The 21,961-nt window shown below is 48.6% G+C and overlaps 2 protein-coding genes across 9 annotated transcripts; one reads left to right on the plus strand and one right to left on the minus strand.

The window, feature by feature from the left end:
- Positions 1–29: 29 nt before the first annotated feature.
- LOC101487342 (gelsolin) lies at positions 30–9,905 on the minus strand. Of its 7 annotated transcripts, none has more exons than XM_076891239.1 (20): positions 9,715–9,905; positions 8,851–8,952; positions 7,821–8,021; positions 7,482–7,636; positions 6,296–6,460; positions 6,173–6,232; positions 6,002–6,091; positions 5,705–5,794; positions 5,477–5,609; positions 5,204–5,292; positions 4,931–5,059; positions 4,775–4,861; positions 2,185–2,318; positions 1,984–2,074; positions 1,731–1,901; positions 1,269–1,443; positions 1,075–1,196; positions 562–639; positions 423–483; positions 30–256 (listed from the first exon to the last, which is right to left on the minus strand). In XM_076891239.1, the coding sequence occupies exons 3-20, from the start codon at positions 8,011–8,013 to the stop codon at positions 93–95; spliced, it is 2,187 nt and encodes a 728-aa protein (XP_076747354.1). In that variant the 5' UTR covers positions 8,014–8,021; positions 8,851–8,952; positions 9,715–9,905; the 3' UTR covers positions 30–92. The 7 variants fall into 7 exon arrangements, with proteins under 7 accessions (XP_076747354.1, XP_024660131.2, XP_012780271.2 ...); XM_024804363.2 differs by lacking the exon at positions 9,715–9,905 and adding an exon at positions 9,316–9,455; XM_012924817.4 differs by lacking the exon at positions 9,715–9,905 and adding an exon at positions 9,316–9,455 and having other exon boundaries at positions 8,832–8,952.
- fhip2b (FHF complex subunit HOOK interacting protein 2B) lies at positions 9,409–21,591 on the plus strand. Of its 2 annotated transcripts, none has more exons than XM_014410154.3 (18): positions 9,409–9,544; positions 10,622–10,700; positions 10,817–10,902; positions 10,979–11,062; positions 11,569–11,673; positions 12,085–12,204; positions 12,285–12,440; positions 12,631–12,824; positions 12,914–13,025; positions 18,342–18,418; positions 18,504–18,657; positions 18,742–18,902; positions 18,978–19,088; positions 19,209–19,299; positions 19,382–19,531; positions 19,615–19,755; positions 19,843–19,943; positions 20,684–21,591. In XM_014410154.3, exons 1-18 carry the CDS (start codon positions 9,494–9,496, stop codon positions 20,784–20,786), a joined length of 2,076 nt encoding a protein of 691 aa, XP_014265640.1. In that variant the 5' UTR covers positions 9,409–9,493; the 3' UTR covers positions 20,787–21,591. The 2 variants fall into 2 exon arrangements, with proteins under 2 accessions (XP_014265640.1, XP_076747358.1); XM_076891243.1 differs by lacking the exon at positions 9,409–9,544 and adding an exon at positions 9,949–10,187 and having other exon boundaries at positions 10,334–10,700.
- The last annotated feature ends 370 nt before the right edge of the window (positions 21,592–21,961 follow it).

The raw sequence follows: 21,961 nt of genomic DNA on the forward strand, positions 1-21,961 counted from the left end.
TACCTGCTCATCACACACAGAGACGTGCATGTCGATAAAAAGCTTTTATTCATGCAGACAGCTCAAAGGTCAATGGTAAACAGGAAGTGAGGTCACAGGGCCTGGAGATAGCGCTGGAGTGGGCTAATGGACCAGTATTCGTACTCCCAGCCCAGAAACCAGCCGGTGAAGGTTGGCGGTTCGAATCCCTGCTTCACCGTCACAATGGGGGTTCGAGGGTCACGATTGGCTGGGTCACTCTCGATGTAGCGCTCAGCTGCAGGGAAATTTTTTTTTTTTTTAATTTCAAATGCCTCAAAAGTTACGAGTTTAGACTTTAAATTACAACTGAACCGATCCTTCGAGATATTAGACGAGTTCAGAGCAGAGGACATCGGACACACGGCCAGGTAACGCCCACTTTAGCCTCCTGTCGGTCTCACCTGATGTCACTGCCCGAGTCTTCTCCTCCTCCTGAGCTTCGTTTCCAATCCAAACGAACACCTGCAGCAGGACGCAGGACGTGAGGACACCGAAGAGATGCAGACATCTTTAACTGTATGAACAGAAGGAGACGCCCACCTGGTCCCAGGTATCCAAGATCATGACATCATCAGGAGCGAGATCATCCTGCGTCAGCTCACCTGGAACTTCATCTACCTGAAACACAGATTCACCTGTGAAGATTTGTTTAGCACCGAGCCTGGTCACCAACATTCAGCCTCTTCCACAGCGCGTCTTTGTCCCGCACTACTCCCCTCACCCCCAGCCAGTGACAGCAGACGGCCGGCCCTCTGCTTTTCTGTTTTATTGTCTTTACTTTACAGTCTAAAGTGTATTTAGGAGACTATTGTTGTGATTTTGTGCACTGTAATTAAAACTGAATTGAAAGAGGATATAATAAAGTCTAGCCTCCAGGTGTCTCTGGATTTAGAAGTTAGTTTCAGCTTCAGGTGGAAACTGAAACTATCGAGCTGATTGTTGACCGATTAATCTTGTATAAATGAAACTGGCTTTGCTAGAACTTTGTAGTAAACGATGATGGTGACGTTGGCCTTGCTCCTGGAGAACCAATCATGTGACGAACTGACAGACCTTGAAATTTCCAGTCTTGTTGGAGCAGGCAAACAGCCGGGGAGGATGAGCTTCCATCTGGTTCTTCAGCCGAGCAGACCGACAGTAGTCCTGCTGCCCCCCCAGCGTATCCCAGAATCCATCTGTAACCGCGGATGGTCAGTTTATGGTTCTAGTATGTGCACATTGGTAAATATTTCACCTGTCCTCCCCACCTTGCTCCTCCCCCTCGTCCAGAAGGGTGGGGGTCACATGCAGGATCTCAGCCAGCTGCTCGGCTCCCTTCAGTTCGTCTGGGTTGCTTCTACTGCCTTTCCACATCCAGGATCCAGAGGGCAAAACCAGGAGGAAAACATCGTTGGAGTTCAGACGGGAGGAGGACGGCTCCACCTGACAAGAGCAGAGGAGTCAGGCTCCACCTGGACTAACCAATGCAGGCTCAGACGACGTGACAGTCGCAAGGCGTGAAGATCTGAACCAAAACCTTTTGGACCAAAATATTCCTGAGCTAAAACTAAAGTTCTGGACTCAAATGCTGAGCCCTCAGAGTTCTCTGGACTCAAAGTCTATCAACCAGAAGTCTGGGACGTTCTTTGAACCAAAGGAACTTTGATTTTCTGGACTAAAACTCTAAAAGGAAAGAACCCGTCTTCACTGGGCTCCAGTTCTCGCCTCACCTCCACAGTTCTGGTGTTTCCTGCTGGATTGGCTCTTATCTGGAACAGGCGAGTGTCTGCAGCTTCCGATTGGCCGTTCTCTCTAGAAGTCCCGCCCTTGTACACCACCAGTGGTTTGTCGCCAAACAGACTCATGAGGTGGGCGGGCTCTTTTCCTTGAATGACCCGCACCTGCACACAGGTAAGAGTAAGAGCCTTTCCTGCTCAGTGGGTTGGGTTAACAGACTGGGCTCAGCGTTCCCAGCTGGTTTACCTGGACAGCACTTCCTTCCAGCTCATCATCCACCTCAACAGCCAAGAAGGCCGATGCCGCAACCTCGTCCTGGGTAGACTCCGCTCCCTGCCTATAGAGGGAATAAAAACATCTACATTAGAAGCAAGTTTTCCAGCACTAGATGGCACCCTGCTGTGGAGAGACATGACCGAGGATCCCAGCACGCATGCAGCGCCTCACCACATGTAGATGATCTGACCGCTTCGGTCGCTGTGCTGGTAGCGATACAGGATGATATAACTGTCTCCTCCATAGAACTGACCGTAGGACGCCGAGTCCACGGGAACCTTCTCCGAGCCTTCGACCCTCCAAATCTACGACAGAGACGGACTTGTTTGTAAAGCCTGGCGGCTCTGCGGCCACGGACGTCACAGCTTTCAAAAGGAGATTGCTTTTTAAAATCAAAAACCCAAAAGCTGGAAAACAATTAAAATATCACCTCGTGTAAGTGAAGTCACTGACTTACATGTTTGAGTTTGTATCGAGATCCTGAGAAACACATGTCCAATCCAAACAGAGGCGCGTGTAACCTGCCTCTGTTACACATGAACATTGAAAATTTAACGAGCCAATCAGAGTGCTTCATGTGACCAAGGCTGACACCAGCCTGTTTTTGCTGCGTGTGACGAACTCTTATGTTTTGGCTTCGTCCTGCTCAGTGACAGGAAGGTCCTGAGTCCTTTCTGTGTAGATCACAGGTGTCAAACTCTGGCCCGCGGGCAAAATTTGGCCCGCAGCCTATTTACATTTGGCCCGCGAAGCCATACCAAATTACTATTAGAGCTGGCCTACTGGTATTACACAGCTTATCTATATATTTTAGTATTAAGCTTTGCTTGTTCCATATTCAGTCTTTCAGCAAAACGTGTTTGAGTCCATAAGATTCATTCTTATATCTGGAGGAACAAATATATTTCAATAAATATTAACGTTAGCCCGCGACTTTGTTCCAGTTTTGAATTTTGGCCCACTGTGTATTTGAGTTTGACACCCCTGGTGTAGACAGTAATGAGTGCAGCCGGGTGATAATCTAGTGTGTCTGACTTACATGCAAATGTTTTATCAGCACACCTGTGAACACAGCTGCTAACTCTCCTGGCACCAATGGAGACGGTTTTCCATCAGACAGGAGGGATGATGTGGCGTTCAAGCTTTCAGCTCGGTTAGTCTGCTGGAGTACGAGTACGACTGGAGGAAGAAAAACGGCCACATTTCCATTCGGTTCAGTTTTTTCCAAATAGTGCCCTCAAGGCACTTCGCTGTGAAGCTGTGTGAACGTCACAAGTGCCATATTTTCACAGACGCGTGTATTCATTAAAATCGTTTGACTTCACCCGGCCGGATCAGTGTGGTTATTCTTCGATCACCTCTTGTACCCTTCCTCAATATTGAACCCTTAACAGACCTCTCAGTTACAAAACAGGAGACACTACAGGTGAACGCATCATCTGCAGTCTTCGTCATCTTTGAGGTTTTATGACATTTGAAATTTGCAAATGAGGTCTCGCTATGTGAAATGTGCACTTTGGATCATATCTCTCCAGCTTGAAAGAAAACCTGCTGTGACACAATCTGAAGGTCGACCAGTGTGAGGGGAAAACCACCAAAAGAGGCACAACTGTGTGTGGACAGTTTCACATGCATTTGTTTCACCTTTCAGTGCACAGATTTGGTGGAGGATATTTAAATGAATGAAACAACCAATGATGGTAGCTGCTGGTGATCATCGCTTTGGCTCAATCCTGCATGTTTACAGCCTGATACGTTTGTTCTTCAGTAATATTAGTGCTAGTTCTGTCATAATGTGGCTGTCAGGGAGGCGTGACAGTTACTTTGTACTGTACTTCAAACCCTGTTGATGGGCGCTCAGTCATCCAGGTAAGGAAACAGGCTGGTTCTGCTCATCTGGACGTTTTCAGTGCGAGAAACGTTTCATCATCATCATCATCATCAGGTGACTCCTTCAGTCTCAGCTGACTGCAGGTTTCTACCTTACTGTCTGTGACCAGTGGTCATGACAGTCTGCACATTAACACCTGGTAGGCCCTTAAAAAATGCACCCTTTAATGATCATAAACTGACCTCACCATTGTTAGTCATTGGTGCTAGTTTCAGTCATTGTGCAGATGTCCCGTTTATAATGTTGAAACCTGCAGTCAGCTGACACTGAAGGAGGAGGAGGGGGAGGGGGAGGATTATTTTCTCCCACTGAAAATGTCCAGCTGAGCAGAACCAGCCTTTCGGGTACTTCAAACCGTGCTGGTGAGCAGGGCACGTTACAGGTTTCTGCTTGTTCAGCGTCAGTCCAGAGAATAAGCACCAAAAGCCTGCTCATGCATCATTGCTCAGCACACACAGAGCTCTGCAACATCACATGTTATGCTTTACGAGGTGGTCTTTGCTTCTCCCCGGTATCAGCTCGATTAAATACAAACAGAACACAGCGAAGAGTCAGAAAGGCGTTATGAAGCGGTAGATGGTCGCCGATTTTCTGAGAGTCCTTTCTTCTGCAGCAGCGACGTGTGCCTGCACACACAGGTGACAGAGGTGGGCGGGTGGATCGGTCAGCTGCAGGTGAGCCAGCCTTACAGTGAGGTCAGTCACACGCTGGAGCTTTACTGCCCCGGGTTTCGTCAGTCAGGAGCCTCTCAGCTTGTCGTTGTTGAGCTGAAACCTGCAGATGTTACTCAGGGCTGAAAACCTGCCCTGAGTAACATCATGCTTGTCAGGTGACCGTGTACCTGAGCTGCCGACATTCAGGTGTTCTCACCTGTTTTTCTCCGTCCCCGCAGTCGACCATGCCATACTGCGCCGCCATGCCTTCTGATTGGTGGAGCGTAGATGCATCAAACGGCACCTGTCCAATCACAGGAGTCAGCTTTGGTCTGGCTCGGCACAGTTTAGTCCTGGAAGCTGATTGGCTTACCTTTTCCATCTTTGCAATCTTATTGGACACGTAGGCGGTTCCCATGCCGACCGTGTCACTGGGGCCCCTCCAGTCCTTAAAGAACTGTTTGAAGAGCGGCCCCTCCCCGTGCTCAGGAAGGACCTGGACCTGGGGGGCGGGAACACAGGTAGGACAGGAAAATCAGATCACCTGTTTCCTGATGCAGCTCATCTCAGGTGAGACTGTAAGTGTGTGTGTGTGTGTGTGTGTGTGTGTGTGTGTGTGTGTGTGTGTGTGTCTGTCTGTCTCTACCCGTGTGAAACTGGGGTAGTTCATCTTTGAGATGAACGACTCTGCGGTGTTCAGGACAGCGTGACGCTCCTCCGAGTTTGCATCTTTACCTGCATACACGCACGCACGCCGTTAATTTGGACCAGCAGGTGTTACATTCTGTTCAGGCTCATCCAGACAGGCGACCTCCGGACGTTCAGTTTATTCACAGGTGGAAAAACGAGTGCTCCCTCTCCATGACCAGTTCCCGGCCTGTCAGATGGGTCTTGCTGGTTTCACACCTGTTGTGCTCACCTTTCCAGATGAAGATGTGTCCGTTGGCTCCGTTGTCAAGAATGAAACACTCGCTGGACACCAAAGTATTCTGGGAGAACGGGCTCTCCTCGGCCACCACAGTGACCTCCAGGTCTCCGCCTGCATTCGACACCTGAGACGAGTCACGTGTAAATCTTCAGACATCATGGGCAGCCACGGAGAGCTGATTGGATGACGATCCAGGTGAGAAACACCAGAGTTTGTTACCTTGTAGAGACGAGCCGCTTTCCTGTTGGAAGCATCTGTCTCGGTGTCGTCAGCCTGAGACTCGGAAAGCTCCGGCTTCTCCCCGAGAACCTGAACACAACAGAGAGCAGTGAAAGGTCAGCTGAACGTCCCATCATGCACTGCAGCTTAAACAGCAGAACAGTTTCTGTATCAGGCTGTAAATGTGCCTATTGTGCCTCACTGCTGCTTCTGCTGGACGCCAGAGGAACTGAGCTGTGGTGCGTTTCTGTACTGCTAAGGAGTCTGTGATGAAATCATTACACACGATTTGCATACCTCTACCATCTTCTCTGGCTCCGCCCCTTCATCGCAGACCTGGAGCTCAGCCCGCCCACACCTCTCATTGTCACGGATACCCTTAGACACCTGTCGAAGATTTAATTAATCAGGTATTCTGCTTTGTGACATCATAAAATGATGACGTAATTAGGTGATGTCAGTACTCACCATGGTTGCCTTCAGCTTCTCAAAGTGGTTGCTGTGGGAACCAGACCACTGAATAATTTCCTGTAGAGAAAAACAGGTTTACAGCTGTACCACCCTCTCTCACCTGTCCCGCCCCTGCCTCACCTGTCCCAGGTCCAGAATGAAGCTATCTGACTGGTTGAAGCTGTCCCAACTGATAGGAACCTCCGTCGCCCTGACAGCGCGCCGACCTCTGACATGCAGCAGTCGCTTAACATCACCAACATCACTGGTCACCACGTGCTTGAACCCTGAGGCCACGCCCCCTTTCTGTATCCAGACAGGCAGGAAGTGATGTCATTTAGAATGAGCTCATTAATGAGCACAGAATCAGCATAAGTACACATAGTAATTAGGGGTGCAACGATACACAAAATTCACGGTTCGATACAAAAAAATGTTCATGCCTTTTTAATTTGTCATTTATTAAAATTATAAATATATATTTTAACTCAAACGTTCAGTTTTTAAATTTTATGTTGCTGAAACAACAAAGTAATAAAATAATAAATCTGATGGAGAAATCACTCATGTTTGGAAAAGAGAGTTCATTACAGAGAAATGGCTCTTTCCAAAATAAAAGCTCTACTATACGCTTCTTCTGGGCTATATTCTCAGCAGCATATTAAACATATCAGGTCCCCATAAGGAGAATCCTGTGCTAACGGCTGTCTAAATGACTCGGGTAAAGTTTGTAGCATGCGTGCTTGTTGCAGTCATATTCGTTGTGTTCACACTAGTGCTGTCAGCGTAAATCTGAAATGACGTTAACGCCACAACACGGCAAATCTCCGTTAAAGAGCTACCGCGGATCGCCCCGTGCGTGGGGCTAGACGGCCAACACGTTAACGAGCTAACTGCGCTAACACAGTAGCTCCCACCCATGTAATTGAGCATTGCGTGGCACATCCAACATACTGTTTTACTTTAGTCCATGACGCGCTTACCTTCAGGGTCATACGTCACATGAAAAACAAAATAATTCCAAACGCCAGATCTGAATGAGGGTGGGGGAGGTTCAATTTGCCATGTTGCAACGAGCTTAACTTCTGTCTCGCTAGCTTGCCCTGCACTCAGTGAATCTGCGTTCGACTACTCCGCCTAGGCTGCACTGTCGAGCGCAGATCCACTGAGCGCTCAACACAGACAGCATCGTCAGAAGGAAAGTTGATAAAATAAATTAAAGATTTTGTATTGTTCGATACATGCATACCGAACTGAAAGCACTGTATCGAACGGTTCAATATCGTTGCACTACTAGTAGTAATAGTAGTACTTGTGTTGTAGTTACCATGTATGTGAGACCAGATTTGAAGTACCCGGTGAAGGTACCAGACTCGTAGCCCTGTACTTCGCGGTACTGGACCGGCGCCCCCTGCAGGAAGTCGTCCATCTGAACAGTGAGAATAGCCGCTGCTCCGCTCTCATCCTGAGAACACGCTGAACCTGTGAGACAGTCGGCCAATCAGAGAGCAGAACAGCTGGTCAGCTGCAACCACCACCAAGTACTGCAGTATCACGAGTCACAGTGCTACACCACTTCCCGTTTGCATTTATTTCGACTGTCACTACGACATGTTCTCCAGCAGTATTAGTGGCAGTAGTATCAGTACGTGAAATACTGCAGTACCCTGCCAGTAGTGCAGGTCGTACTGCAAGGCACCGCTGCGGTTGCTCGTGCTCTTCAGGATCAGGTACGCATCGCCGATGTAGAACCGGCCATACAGGCTCTCAGGAACAGGAACCAGCTCCATGTTCTCCACCCGCCACACCTGAAGCCCCGCCTCCTTCCCTGCACGCTCAAACTCTGAATGGGATACCATGATGTCACCTACAAGGGGCGGAGCCACAGAAAAGAAAACAGTCCAACCTGAAAATGTTTCACTGAAAGGGGCGTGGCAGAAGCATTAACCAGTGGCGTGTATGTAATCCCCACCCACAATATCAGATTTACTTACTCTGGCTAACCCTAAGTCATGAAAACATTAAAATCAGTCACAGGACAACAAACAGGTGCGTGCTGTAGCCCAATCAAAATCGAAAACACACGTAAAGCTCAGAGCTGTTGGATGATGAATTTCACTGCAGCTCCCATAGCACAGGTGTGCGTGTGTGTGTCGTATTAACAGCGTTGTGTTCCTCTTGCAGTAGCTGGTTCATTGTGTGCACTTCCTTTTTCACACCTGTGCCAATTCTGACACACCTGCAAACATGAGCTAACACACCTGACAGCTCACAGGTCATCCAACCCTGAGGCTGTATGAAAACATCTATCAAGTTTCAACCTGTTCAGGTTGCATCAACACACACAGTTGGTTTTGACATGCATGTTTTAGCATGGTGTGTGTGTGTGTGTGTGTGTGTGTGTGTGTGTGTCACCTCTGTGGCATTCACAGAAACAGTAAGTGAAGGTTTTCTATATTTAAACATTTGAAATCAAGAAGTTTAAAAGCAGGAAGAGGAAAACCCGACAGACAGCGAATGCCTCCTCACTGATCACAGGTAACACAGAGGAAACACACCTGAGCAGTTACTGAGAAGCAAGACTGACTGTGGAAAGGAAAGATGAGGATGAAGAGCTTCTGCGGAAAAACAAACATCACCTTGATGAAAGGCTCGAAATGATGTCACAGAAACTTACCTGAAACAGAGGAACTCACCTGGACGTTCTCACTGAGCTCCACCTGAGTCTCTGACAGAAGAGGGCGGGGCTGCAGCGCCTTTTACCTAGGAAGCCCCTCCCTCACCTCACCTGCATATTTCTACATGTTTTCATACAGAAATGAACAGAATGCATTAGAAGCGTGTCTCTGGTTGATCCACATGTGACCTGTGACGAAATCGGAATTCAAACTACTCAAAAACTTTATTTATAACTAAACATATTTTATTTACGATGCTGCGGTTCACACAATAATCAGTGATTCCTTAAAATTTCGTATTTAACTGAAAGTTCACGTCAGACTGTCTGACTGATAGAGGCAGGTCATCATGCTTTCTAACACTGACTTTAATGCTGAACTTTTTAGAATTAATTTGATTACTAAAACTAATTAAAGCCGACGACTCTCGAATTGATTGTTTTTAACTATTATTGAAGCGCTTATTCTGAAATCTCAGCATACGTTACGTTGACGTTGTCTTATTGTGAAAGTTCCGATCGGATGTGTTTACGTGGAGGTTTCCGTTTGACACGGAGCGCTCAGCTGTTAGCACAGCTGGTCGACATGTCGCAGAAAACCGGGAATATACGGGAATAATCGGGCTGACGGTCGGCTGGGGTCGCTCGGTTTAGGCGGGAAAATGGAGACGTTCGGCAGGTTCACGAGCATGCTGCTGCACGCGCTGGAGACGGTGAGTTAGCAGTTAGTTAGCTGCTGTTAGCTCCGTGAAAAGTTGGACAAAGTTAGTCACTCGGATGAGCTGTTTGTCACTGCTGACCCTGACCAATCTGCTGTCACCGAAACGTAAACACAGAAGCTAACAGGTGCTAACGTTAGCTTCAGAGTACTCCAGGTGTTTACCTGCTGGAGATGGGTTTGTGTCAGGGCTCAGGAACTCGCACAGGTAGAGACAGGACAGACAGGTATGTGTGCCAGCTGTTACTGTACTTCACTGTCACCTAATGAGTATACCAGTAAAGCTTTTTGAAATTAATTAAAACCAGCTTTATAAATAAACCTAGTGAACTGATCGAGACAGGTGACCTGGTCAGGACATGAAGTTCTACAGCTGCTGGAACCAAAACAGAAGCTGCTGTGCTCAGAGCTGTGATGTCAGCCGCCGTGGGAGGGGCTGACAGGAGCTCACTTGTAATTGGCTGAATCAGCTAACAAGTTCTGATCGGAACCAAGCCGTTTGAAGGCAAAGCAACCAGTGAGTACAGAGAACATGAAGGCACCGATCAGCTTTATGGATCTGTACTCAGCTGGTTTAGGTCAGGGCTGATGAAGCACTCTGATTGGTTCCCTGGCTTGATGCATGCTTAATGATCCAGGTAAAGAAATGCCCCTCAAAATTTGTCTTCATCTGGACGTAGCGTTTCAGTGGGAGAAACGTTTTGTCCGGGTGACTTCTTCAGTCTCAGCTGACATGTGTTTGCTCTTGGAACTGTGTCTTCATTCCACATGTTTCACATACAAGGTGCTCCAGGTAGAAACATGGGTGTGCCATGGGTTCCCCAGTTTCACCCAGTGTGTCCAACTTGTACATGGAAGAAGTGGAACACAGGGCTTTGCTGTCCTACCCTGGAACACCACCAAGGTCTTGGTTAGCCTTCCTGGACTGTGAGATCTCCATCCATAATGGGGGACAACAGCTGAGACACAGTTTTTCTAAACACCACATCTCTGTGGCTTTTTTTGGACTTCCTGTCTGTTAAGTATTCTTAAACTCATTTTGACTCCGCCTCACATCTCACCTGTCTGTCAGAGGGAGCCCACGGTGGAGCTGTTTGACTCGTTTGTCGATCACTGGAAATCAATCACCAATTATTATATCGATACGACAGGTGAGGCTCTTTAACCTGCAGCTAGTTGTTACCACAGCCACACAACCAGCCAATTGAATTCCTCTTGTGTGTGTGTGTGTGTGTGTGTGTGTGTGTGTGTGTGTGTGTGTGTGTAGATGACAGTCGTCCTGTCAGACAGACGGACATCCCCTGGCATCTCAGACAGATGTTGGACATCCTGGTGTACGAGGAGAAGCAGCAGGTGCGTCAGTGTGACTCAGAGCTGTATTGATCAGCATATCCATCAGAGTATTGAATGTCCTGTCTGTATTGATCAGGCCGTGGAGGACACAGGAGCCTGTATGGAGTACCTGCTGCAGCACAAGCTGTTGGAGACTCTGTGCACACTGGGGAAGGCTCAGGTAATGGTGCTGCACACTCACTGATACAGTGAAAGCTGCAGGCTAGGATGATGATGATGATCCTGCTCTTCAGTCATAAATGTTCAAGTTGATGAGTTCACTTCCTGTCTGAAAGGCTAACGTGCCCATCTTAGAGGACCAGCTCGCTGTTTACTTCCTGTTTTAGTACCTGGCACTGAGACTGAGCTGCGTGGTCAGGTTTTATGGCTTGTAGCGTTAGGAGCTCACAGCTCTGATTGGTGGATCTTTCCTGTGTAACCCACAGACTGTATATGAACAATGGAAGCAGACATTGTGACATCAGCTGGTGAAGTCCTGATTTAGAGCTCAGAGATCAGGTTTTACAGCAAGACTGCAGCTTTAGTCCGAAGCAGCCATTGTTTGTTTACAGTCTGTAGGAACACCTGTCTCCAGGTGAGGGTCTCTGTGCTGAATCCAGTTTTAGCTTCAGAGCAGAAACGCGGTGAACTGTGAGCTAACACTGTAACTCTTCTGTCCTCTCTCAGTATCCTCCAGGGATGTCCCAGCAGGTGCTCCTCTTCTTCTCCAAGCTCCTGTCTCAGGTGCAGAAGCCTCTGCTGCAGCTGGTGAACGTCTACAGACCTGTGCAGGTAAACCAGGTGGAACATCTACAGCATACTGCAGAGGCTCATCTGTGCCTGTCAGTCCTTTGTGTGTCTGCAGGTGTTGTCAGTCCTCACACAGCTTACAGTGACACGCACACAGCAGGAAGTTTAGGTTACAGACAGTGTAGTGAGGTCGTCAGAGCGTAGGCAGGTGAGACACTCCACCTGAGCACAGCACAGAGGAAACAAGGCAGCGTTTTATCTCTCAGCCACCTGGGGGACAGCCCGCAGGGGACAGACCTGAAGCCTGGACACCTGAGGACACCTAAGGACACTGATGCTGCTAAGCTCAAGCTGCTTATTTTTATTTAAATCTTCCCAATAAAGCTAACCGTTCTTCACTTTCTCTCTACCACTGCCTGTGCTGATGATGTCACTATGTGCTCCGCCCCATAGAAGCTGATTTGCCTCTGTGCGCTTCCTGGTTCCCAGACTGAAAAGGAGGAAGCTCAGTTCCTATTGGTCGTCTGCTCCAGAGTGAAGCAGGATCCCCACACGCTCAGATACGTCTTACAGGTAACCTCAGAAGGTCTTAGGTCCACTTCCTGTCACGTGATGTGAGCTCATTATCACATGACTTTTATCTTTGTTTTCAGCTTCCAGACCAACCAGTAAGCAGTACACTGAGCTCTGACCAATCAGAGAGCAGCATGCAGGCATCCAGTCGGGGGACAGATCCTCCGCTGCCCTGCGGCCCCATCCAATCAGAGAGCTGTCTGCTGAGGGCCCTGCTGGGTCTCACTAAGAGCCAGGTCAGTAACCCGAACATCTCGCGGTGCATTCAGGTGCCGTCTGAATAACTGGAAAATGAAAGATGACAGAAAGTTTTGACGAGCAGAGACGTCAGCACGCAGCACTGTGAGCTCTGACCAATCGCAGTCAGCGGCAGCGACCCTGTGTGTTGCACTAATGACGGAGCGCTTCATCACTGTCCCTTCACAGAGCACCTCAGTGTGTCTGAAGGCCCACGAGAGCCTCCTGCTGCTCTGCGGGCTGCAGGCTGGGTTCTCAGGGGAGCTGCTGAGCACTCACACCCAGCTGGGAGAGCTGCTGGCTGTGAGGCTGCAGGACCTCTACTCCCTGCTGCCTATGGAGGACGCTGCAGAGCTGCAGAGCTGGCCTCACACGCCCTGGAGGTAAGAACACACACGCGCACACACACACACAGTAGTGCACGATGCAGTACTGCAGACTGGTGTACTGCAGCATTTCCTCTTCCCCTCAGCTCTCAGTTCTCTCACCTCAGCACTGACCCCAGCTCACAGTCTGTGGGTCACATGATCAATTTCTTCTGCTGGCTGGACTTCCTGGATCACCTGATGAGACAGGCACCACAGGTAATACTACCATGACAGGTACACAGCTGCTAGTAATGCTAATAATGCTCAGGGATGCCAGTGCTTTGTGGGTAGCTGCTGCCATGCTGTCCACGCAAAATGTAAACAGAGAAACCAACAGGTGATACGGAGGAAGACTCGTCTAAATGAGCTCCTGCAAAGGTGCGCACATCCAACAGGTTCAAGCTCACACTCGGGTGTGTGCGACTGTGACGAGCTCTTCAGTTTTTCCTGCGTGCCGCTAAACAGAGCGATGAATTTCTCCTGCAGCATCCAGGGTGCGAACGACTCGCTGTGCTGCTCACACTCATGACCTGAGCAATCTTTGGACCGTCTCAGGTCCTCCAGGTGTGACGCTCTCCTGGCAGGGACCGTGACCGTGGGCTCGCTGTGAGCTGACCGTGGGCTCGCTGTGAGCTGACCGTGGGCTCGCTGTGGGCCGACTGTGAGCTGACTGTGGAAGAGGCCAGTCTTTGGGTTGTAGCCTCACATTACACAGCTCACTGTCTGTGGGCAGAAAGCTTTAGTGTCATGTGACCAAAGGATGCTTCCAGTCTGCAGGCTCTTTCTCCGTGTTGTCCTCGCCGTGTGTCAAAGGCTGTAAACAGCTAAATGTTCGCGAGCTCACCTGCACCGTCAGCACGTCCTTTGAGACGTCCTCTGTCCAGCTGATAGTCCGCTCACACCGCGCTGCTACAGCAGCCCGCTGTTTTTTTTTAATGAACATTCTAACAAATGTAATTATGCCAGATTGCAGCCTTGGGCTTATTTCCATCTGCAGACCCTCTGGCAGGCTGCTGTTACACACACATTAGGAAAAACATACAGAGACACTTTTTAGTGGTCATGTGACAAGGACAAAAAAAGTGATCACATCATATTAGAACAAACAATGACAACAAGAATGCACAACAGAGGACAGTATAGAGAACGGAAACACATCAGTTATATTGCACAGTGTTGCACATGCCCTGACTGTGCTGATATTGCACTCACACATTACACTAATAGTGGTTTCCCTTTTTGTAATACACTAACTCTTTTTCACGTCCAATATGAAGCATGATTACTAACCATGATCACATGTTATTGTGTCCCTCAGCCGCCCTTTAAGTGACTCTTACAGAGAGGGAAACTTTCCCTCGCTAGCAAAGGAAGACTATTCCAGAAGCTCACTCCCTGATATGACAGAGCATCTGTGAAAAGGTCTAAATGCAGATTCACAATCCCCTCTCACAGTGGCTCGGGTCAGTCGAGGCAACACTGCTAGACTTTTAATAAAATCACTCATTGGTGGAGGCGCCAGACCATGTATAACTTTGTAAATTACCAATATGATTCAATATATCTCTCTATCTATATCTCTCTATATAAATTCAATATGAGCCAGTGTCATAGAGTGCAGCAATGTAGTCGCTGCTGTGTCTGTTAATGATGTGCGGATATGTCTAAAGTTCTGTATGTTAACATTTACAGTTTTCACTACTTTGTGTTCTTTAAAAGGATCATTTTGAGTCTAGCAGCACTCCCAAATACTTAAATTCCTCAACAATAATTAGTTCTTGTGCACCCAAGCGAACTTTCACTGCAGCCACGGTTGTTATAGTTTTACTAAAGATCACTGATACGGTCTTTTTAACATTATGGGTGAATGGGTGGATGACTGGATATGTAAAGCGCTTTGGGGTCCTTAGGGACTAGTAAAGCGCTATATGAATACAGGCCATTTACCATATTAAGGCTGTTACGTTCCCCTGAGGGGTCTAGGCGGTGAGGGGGAAGTAACAAAAGGTGTCCAGGTCAGAAAAAGGAGTCAAGGAGGCAAAAGGGTTAAATTAAAGAGTTTTATTAAAGTAGCTCAACTAAGAGAGACGGACAAGCCGCTATCACCATTTAAGAAAAACAAACAAAACTCAGGCGTTGGTCAATAAAGCAAAGCGCAGCTCACTAGCTGGAAACCACAAACACAGCTCACTAGCTGCAATCACCACAAAACACAGACAGCTCACTAGCTGCAAACACCACAAAACACAGACAGCTCACTAGCTGTAAACACCACACAAAATGGCACTCTGGCCCAGAGCTCACCTTTCCCTGGGCTTAAATACTTTTAATTACTGATGTGAGTCAGCTGTGTTACAGGGAAAGGTGGCACCTCAGGCAGAAGAAGTGGTGGGACACGCCCACACAGGCACCTTCAGGAGGAGGCCCTGCTAGGGCCGTAACACCCCCTCCCATAAATACAAACCCGTGGTTTGTCAAATGATTATGATAACCAAAACAACTAATCAAGTCCGTAACCATCGCATCAACAAATTGCAGGCTTTCCACCTACCAAACCCCATAGCAACGGTTAGGCATTGCCTGCGGAAGCTGCCAACCCCATCTCAACGGGTTCAAAATACTGACTGAGGGTGGCCGCAGACCCTCAAAACAATGTCTCATGTGGTGGCTAGAGCTTTTTTGAGCCATCACATGTGGAGAACACAGCAGGCAGTCAGAAGACCTTACTGCAACAGTTTTCAGATGATTGCTCAGGTCACGGGTACAGGCATGCTTGTTAGTCAGGGGTGCAGGTCTGAGTGGTGGTGTTATACATGATCTGTCCACCTGCAGGTCATGTTGAGGAACGGGGACATTGTCAACCAGCAGCAGCTCAGGGTTAGGTGACCTCTCACACTGACTAAATGACACGATTGAGCAATTATGCTCCAAGTGTAGCCTTTTACTAGGCCTGGCAACCTTGTCGGTTTGAGAACCACGACTAGCTTTTCTCAAAGCAGGCACTTGTTGCTTTGAGTCGGCTTTCCGTTTGAGTTTCAATTTTGAACAGTCAGCAATGAGGTGTCCAGGGTTGTGGCAGAAGAAACAAAGCTTCGTTTTGGGTCTCGAAACCACAACTTTTTCAGCCTTGTTAGCTGGCTCCCTCCTAGCTCTCCAAGATGTGTTACCGTGAGAAGGGATGTCACATTCCACCGCGTTTGTTTTATGAGTTAGGGTAAACCCATCCGCCAGTATGGCAGCCTGCTGTAGAGTGGAAACCCTTTGCTCACTTAAATAACAAGAAATAGACTCAGGAACAGAGTTTTTGAAATCCTCCACAAGCATGAGCTCACGTAACGACCCCAAACTGTTAACCTGGCTTGCAGAGCACCACCTACCAAAAAGCTTTGCCTTCTCCCGAGCAAAGTCAAGGTAGGACTGACCCTGTGCCAACTCCAAACCTCGAAAGTTCTGCCTATAGGCCTCAGGCACAAGTTCATAGGCTTGGAGGACGGCACTTTTAATCTTTTCATAAACTAGGCTGTCCTGCCTAGACAGACCAGAGCAAGCTTCCTGAGCCTTAGCTGTGAATTTACACAGCAACATCACCCCCCACACATCTTCAGGCCACTGTAATGCAGTTGCTATGCTTTCAAACACACTGAAGAAGCTCTCAACACTGGATTCACAGAAAACGGGAACCAGGTGGATGTTATTGCTTACAAACGAGCTTCTAGACACCTGTGCACTGATGGCTTCATCAGCCATTTTGGGGGCCGGAGAAGGGTTAGAAAACACCCTAATTAGGACACTACCACACCCGTCTGCCAACTCACTCAGAAACTACACAACTTAGTTTAACTGACCAACTGACCTCTTACAGCATACACAATAAACAAACACAACTTACCCAGTTCCTAAGCACAACAACCTTTACCTACCTATCTTCTGGAGCGTGCTGGGCTCGAGGCGACTTGAAAGGCAGAACTTCAGCGACCGGGGCCCTGAATTGCCTACCCCCAACAGGGAACTAATACCCGCCCAGGATTACTCCGAAAATAAAAAAGGCAAAATAACAAAATAGTGCCCGAAGGAAGAACTTAATAAGCTCAGCTGGACACTCACCTAACTTAACTGGGAAGTTGAACCTCTAAAGGCGAAAAAAAAAACCCCAAGATAATCAAAAACCAATTCCAACTCAAAACTCCCTTTTCAACGATCCCGGACGAGCCCCCACTTGTTACGTTCCCCTGAGGGGTCTAGGCGGTGAGGGGGAAGTAACAAAAGGTGTCCAGGTCAGAAAAAGGAGTCAAGGAGGCAAAAGGGTTAAATTAAAGAGTTTTATTAAAGTAGCTCAACTAAGAGAGACGGACAAGCCGCTATCACCATTTAAGAAAAACAAACAAAACTCAGGCGTTGGTCAATAAAGCAAAGTCAAAAGGAAAGCGCAGCTCACTAGCTGGAAACCACAAACACAGCTCACTAGCTGCAATCACCACAAAACACAGACAGCTCACTAGCTGCAAACACCACAAAACACAGACAGCTCACTAGCTGCAAACACCACACAAAATGGCACTCTGGCCCAGAGCTCACCTTTCCCTGGGCTTAAATACTTTTAATTACTGATGTGAGTCAGCTGTGTTACAGGGAAAGGTGGCACCTCAGGCAGAAGAAGTGGTGGGACACGCCCACACAGGCACCTTCAGGAGGAGGCCCTGCTAGGGCCGTAACAAAGGCACAGACATGAGTCATTCCGCCATTTTTGTAAATCATGTAATGCCAATGAAAGCTGATGGGCTGCATCATCAGCAGTTTGGCTTGTGTAACAATTACCGTATCATCAGCATAAATAATTGTGTCTACATTTTTGCACACACTGAGCAAGTCATAGGGTGAACATAACCAGGGGCCTAGACTTGAACTGAGGGATGCCTCGTGTACAGTGAAGATGGGGTGACTTACTATTCTTTATTTGCACATATTGGGCAATGTCCTCGATTTAACTTTCACAGTAAACACAGCTTCTACCTGCGTCTGCTCCATCGCCAGCTCGTGTTAACCACGGTCCCATGATGCGTCAAGCTGATGATGTCATGATCCTCAGCGCTGTAGTACAGCTGATGGTTCCCAAAGGCTGCTTCTGTTCATCTGGACGTAGAAAAGGTTTCATCATCAGCTGACTGCAGGTCTCCAACCTCGTAAGCAGGACATCTGCACAATAGCTGACACGAGCAGCACTGGTGAACAGCTCAGTTTATGATCATTAGCATAAACAGGTGTGTGTGTGTGTGTGTGTGTGTGTGTGTGTGTGTGTGTGTGTGTGTGTGTGTGTGATCATCAATCAGTGGTTGTTGCTACGTTGTTGCCAGATGAACAGAACCAACTCGTTTCCGTGCCTGGGTGATTGCATCAAGATACATTTGATAGTGCTAATGCTAACACTGCTGCTAAGCTATCACTAATGCTAACAAAACCATCTAATCTCCACTCACACCTCACTCTGTGTGTGTGTGTGTGTGTGTGTGTGTGTGTGTGTGTGTGTGTCTGCAGGTGTTGTCAGTGAAGTTGGCTGTGTGTGTTCATCAGCTCTGGTTGGTGGAGCTTCTTCAGCCTCAGCTGTTGGACACGTGAGTCCTTCATCATCCATCGTCATCCTCCTCACAGGAAGTGGGGGTCCTATCAGATCTTAGGTGTGTGTTTGTGTGTGTTTAGGTGTGAGCAGGTGGTGCTGGGCTCCACCTCCGTCCTCTGTGCCACTGTCAGGCTCGTCCAGTCCTCATCCCTGCTGGATCAGCTCGTCCACTTCCTGCTGCGGAGCGACGCCGCTCAGCCGCTGCTGCGCCGCTGCGACCACATCTCTGACCAGGTGAGAGCACGCCCACTCGAGCTGACACCTGCAGCTAGCTAGAGTGCAGAGACGGGAAGCATAGAAACGACTGTGTGTCCTCAGATCAGCATGGTGTCGCTCTGTCTGGTGGAGGAGCTGCTCCAGAAGCCTCACAGGGACGTGTTGGACGTGCTGGTGCTGAGTTTCCTGCACACTCAGAGTTACCTGAGTCCACCGGCCTCGGCACAGGAGGAGCGGCAGACGGAGAGTGGCGAGGACAGCGAGTAGGTGCTTCATGTGTGGCGGGTTGGCCTGTGTCTTAGCTGTCCGCGGCTGATGATGCGTTTCCTGTGTGTCAGAGACCCAGAGGACGACCCCTTCTTTTCCGACAGCCTGACCTTCTCAGACAGTCCCCACCCCCCTCCGCCTCCTCCACCCGGACCCCAGACAGCTGATGATGTCATCAACAGGTAACGCACCTGAAGCTGCGCCGCACAGAGAGTAACGAGTTAACCCGAGGAACAAAACACGACTGTGTGTGTGTGTGTGTGTGTGTGTGTGTGTGTGTGTGTGTGTGTGTGTGTGTGTAGTTTCCTGTGTTTGGTTCCTGTTCAGGTGCGGTCGTCTCAGCTGCTGCAGGAAGGAGGATACGAGACGTACGTCCACGACGCTCACACACTGGTCAGAAGACACACACACACACAGCTGTCACTGGTCTCTGACCCTACAGTCAAACCCTGTCTGACTCCTCCCATTTCCTCAGGTGACCGAGTGTCAGGCTCTCTCGCTGTCCTGGGATTGGCCGCTTACTCCCCCCCCCCTTTCCCTGTCGTCAGGTAAAGACTCCGCCTCCTTCTTTGAAGGTCACCTGCTAAAAGTTCTCTTTGACCGTCTGGGACGCCTCCTGGAGCAGGTACACAGACACACACCTGTGCCCTGCGTGGTTCCCCCTGGCTCACCTGTGCAGGTGATGACGATGATGTCGTGTGTTTGCAGCCGTACGAGTTGAACCTGCAGCTGACGGCTGTTCTCTCCAGGCTGTCGGCGTTCAGCCACCCTCTGCTGCACGAGTACCTGCTCAACCCCTACATACACCTGTCTCAGTCCTCCAGGTCACTCTTCTCTGTCCTCATCAGGGTGAGACACGTTCTCCAGAGGAGGGCGGGGCCATGCATTTGTTTTTAAGTTAGGGCACGTCTGTTTTATCACCTGTGTGTGTGCCAGGTGATGGGAGAGCTGATGCAGAGGATCCAGCAGGTCTCTAACCTGAGCGAGCGACTGCTGAACACCAGGAGAGCGCTGCTGGGCCTGCCGCACGACCCCGGGTAACTACCTGCTGTAACACCTCACTCCAGCCACGCCTGGCGCCGTAAACACACTTACCAGGGCTGCAGCGACTCATCGAGTGACTCGATTATAAAATGTCTCTGCACAAATTCTTCTTTGATGCTTGTTTAATGTGTTAATGACGGAAACACGAGCGTTTCGAGTGAAAGCTGCTGCAGTAGAAACGAGGCGGGAACAGCATAGAGGCGGAGCCGTTAGGGAGACGGTAGCGTGACAGGAAACATGGTGTCCACCATTAGAACCTTGACTGGGAAAGAGCTGCAGGAGTCGGAGCCTCAACAAACCGTGATGTGAAGTAGGCTCCACCCACCGCCGCTTGTGTCATACACACACACACACAGCTCTCCAGATAATCTGAGGCATGTTTTAACCCCACAGTTCGCTCCAGGCTGACGGCAGCCGTCACGTTTTACATGGAAGTGTACAGGCGTGAGTCTAGAGGGGGGCGCGAGGAGCCCTAGATTTATTACAAGGCTTTGAAATGATATAAAAACTGTTTCAAGTGCTTACAAATAAGAAGTTTTCTCTCTTTGTGTGTTTATTATCGCTCATTAATAAGACAAAAATGTTCTTACTCGATTACTCGGTGATCAGTAGCTGCAGCCCTGTGCAGTCTGCCGTCGTACTCCAGACTCCACCTGTACTGAACTCAGCTGTTTTGACTGTGAGCGCTGCTGGTCCTGTGTTCACCTGAGTTCTCCTGTGGGTGTGTCCACAGACTGGATCACCTGACCCTGCTCAAAGGAGTCATCGTCCTCGAGGAGTTCTGCAAGGAGCTTGCTGCCATCGCCTTCGTCAAGCTGCCCCAGGACCAGGACTGAGTCACCTGGAACTTTGGATTACAGATCAACATGTAAACATTGGCTCACCTGCTGCAGGTGCACCTGGGAGGAAGAAGCAGATTCAGAGTCTTCAAGTGTTTTTTAAGTTCTTCTTGTATAGCGAAAAACTGGCCGATGTCTTGGTGCCGTTTCTGAGGCGACCTGAACACCTCGGCGTCACTCTGCGTTTGATTGGTCAGCACGTTTATTTATGGTTTTAGTCTTTAGCTGATTTTAAACAAACAGGAAGTGGTGTCAGAGTCCAGTTTTGAATGTGTCACATGTCAGTGAGACGTTCCCATTGGACGATCACATGGAGTGATGTCAGCACGTTACACTTAGAAACTGCGATTAAACACACTGTCAAAGCGAGCAATGCCTGTCATGTGACATGTCAGTGAATCTCTGACTGTGTGGGCGCGGTTTGATGAATGGAGCCAGGGTTAATGAGCCGTCTGATTGGCTGAACACGCATTTAAATACAGAGAAACCCTCATGGGGCCGAGTCCTCATTCATCATTAGCCCCGCCCTAAATGTTGTCAATCACCGTGCAACCATGTTGCTTAGTTTCTGGTGAAAGAGAGCAACTGTTTATCAGCTTCACTGGATGAAACTTTACTGCCTGATGGACTTCCTGCTGCTTTCACATGGCGAGTGTCACATCGAAGTCACTCCTCCCTTTGGCGGGAACACCTGTCCACATACTTTTGGTCCACTGAGCAAACAGTATGAAAAAGCTTTGAATAATTGATGATGATGATGATGAAGAGTTTCATGTGTGAGACAATAAAAGTGCTGACAGCCGTCTGTCGTGGTGTCCTTGAAAGTTTCACCAAAGAAAGGGTGTGTGTGTGTGTGTGTGTGTGTGTGTGTGTGTGTGTGTGTGTGTGTGTGTGTGTGTGTGTGTGTCACTGATCCCAGCGCAGATTCATCCACACAGGATTTTGTTCACCATCACTCATATTTCAGACACTGAAGTTGCTAAACTAATTACAGGTTTAAAACAATCAAAAGCACTTGATGTATTTGGTATTAACACAAATTTCCTAAAGGAACATCTGGATCTGCTCGTACGTCCAACAGCTCATGTTTTGAATATGTCATTCAAACATTCCATTGTTCCAACAGATTGGAAAATTGCTGCAGTTACACCAATTTTCAAAGCAGGTGTGAA

Source organism: Maylandia zebra, linkage group LG12 (genome assembly GCF_041146795.1).
Source record: "Maylandia zebra isolate NMK-2024a linkage group LG12, Mzebra_GT3a, whole genome shotgun sequence".
Taxonomy (NCBI): Eukaryota; Metazoa; Chordata; class Actinopteri; order Cichliformes; family Cichlidae; genus Maylandia; species Maylandia zebra.

Coding starts and splice junctions, on each gene's coding strand:
- LOC101487342 (XM_076891239.1), bottom strand. CDS start 8,013: ATGGTATCCCATTCAGAGTTTGAGCGTGCAGGGAAGGAGGCGGGGCTT. Junction 5,610..5,704: donor AAGCGGCTCGTCTCTACAAG/GTAACAAACTCT, acceptor GACTCGTCTCAG/GTGTCGAATGCAGGCGGAGA. Junction 640..1,074: donor ACAAGACTGGAAATTTCAAG/GTCTGTCAGTTC, acceptor TCTGTGTTTCAG/GTAGATGAAGTTCCAGGTGA.
- fhip2b (XM_014410154.3), top strand. CDS start 9,494: ATGGAGACGTTCGGCAGGTTCACGAGCATGCTGCTGCACGCGCTGGAG. Junction 13,026..18,341: donor TGATGAGACAGGCACCACAG/GTAATACTACCA, acceptor GTGTGTCTGCAG/GTGTTGTCAGTGAAGTTGGC. Junction 18,419..18,503: donor CAGCCTCAGCTGTTGGACAC/GTGAGTCCTTCA, acceptor GTGTGTGTTTAG/GTGTGAGCAGGTGGTGCTGG.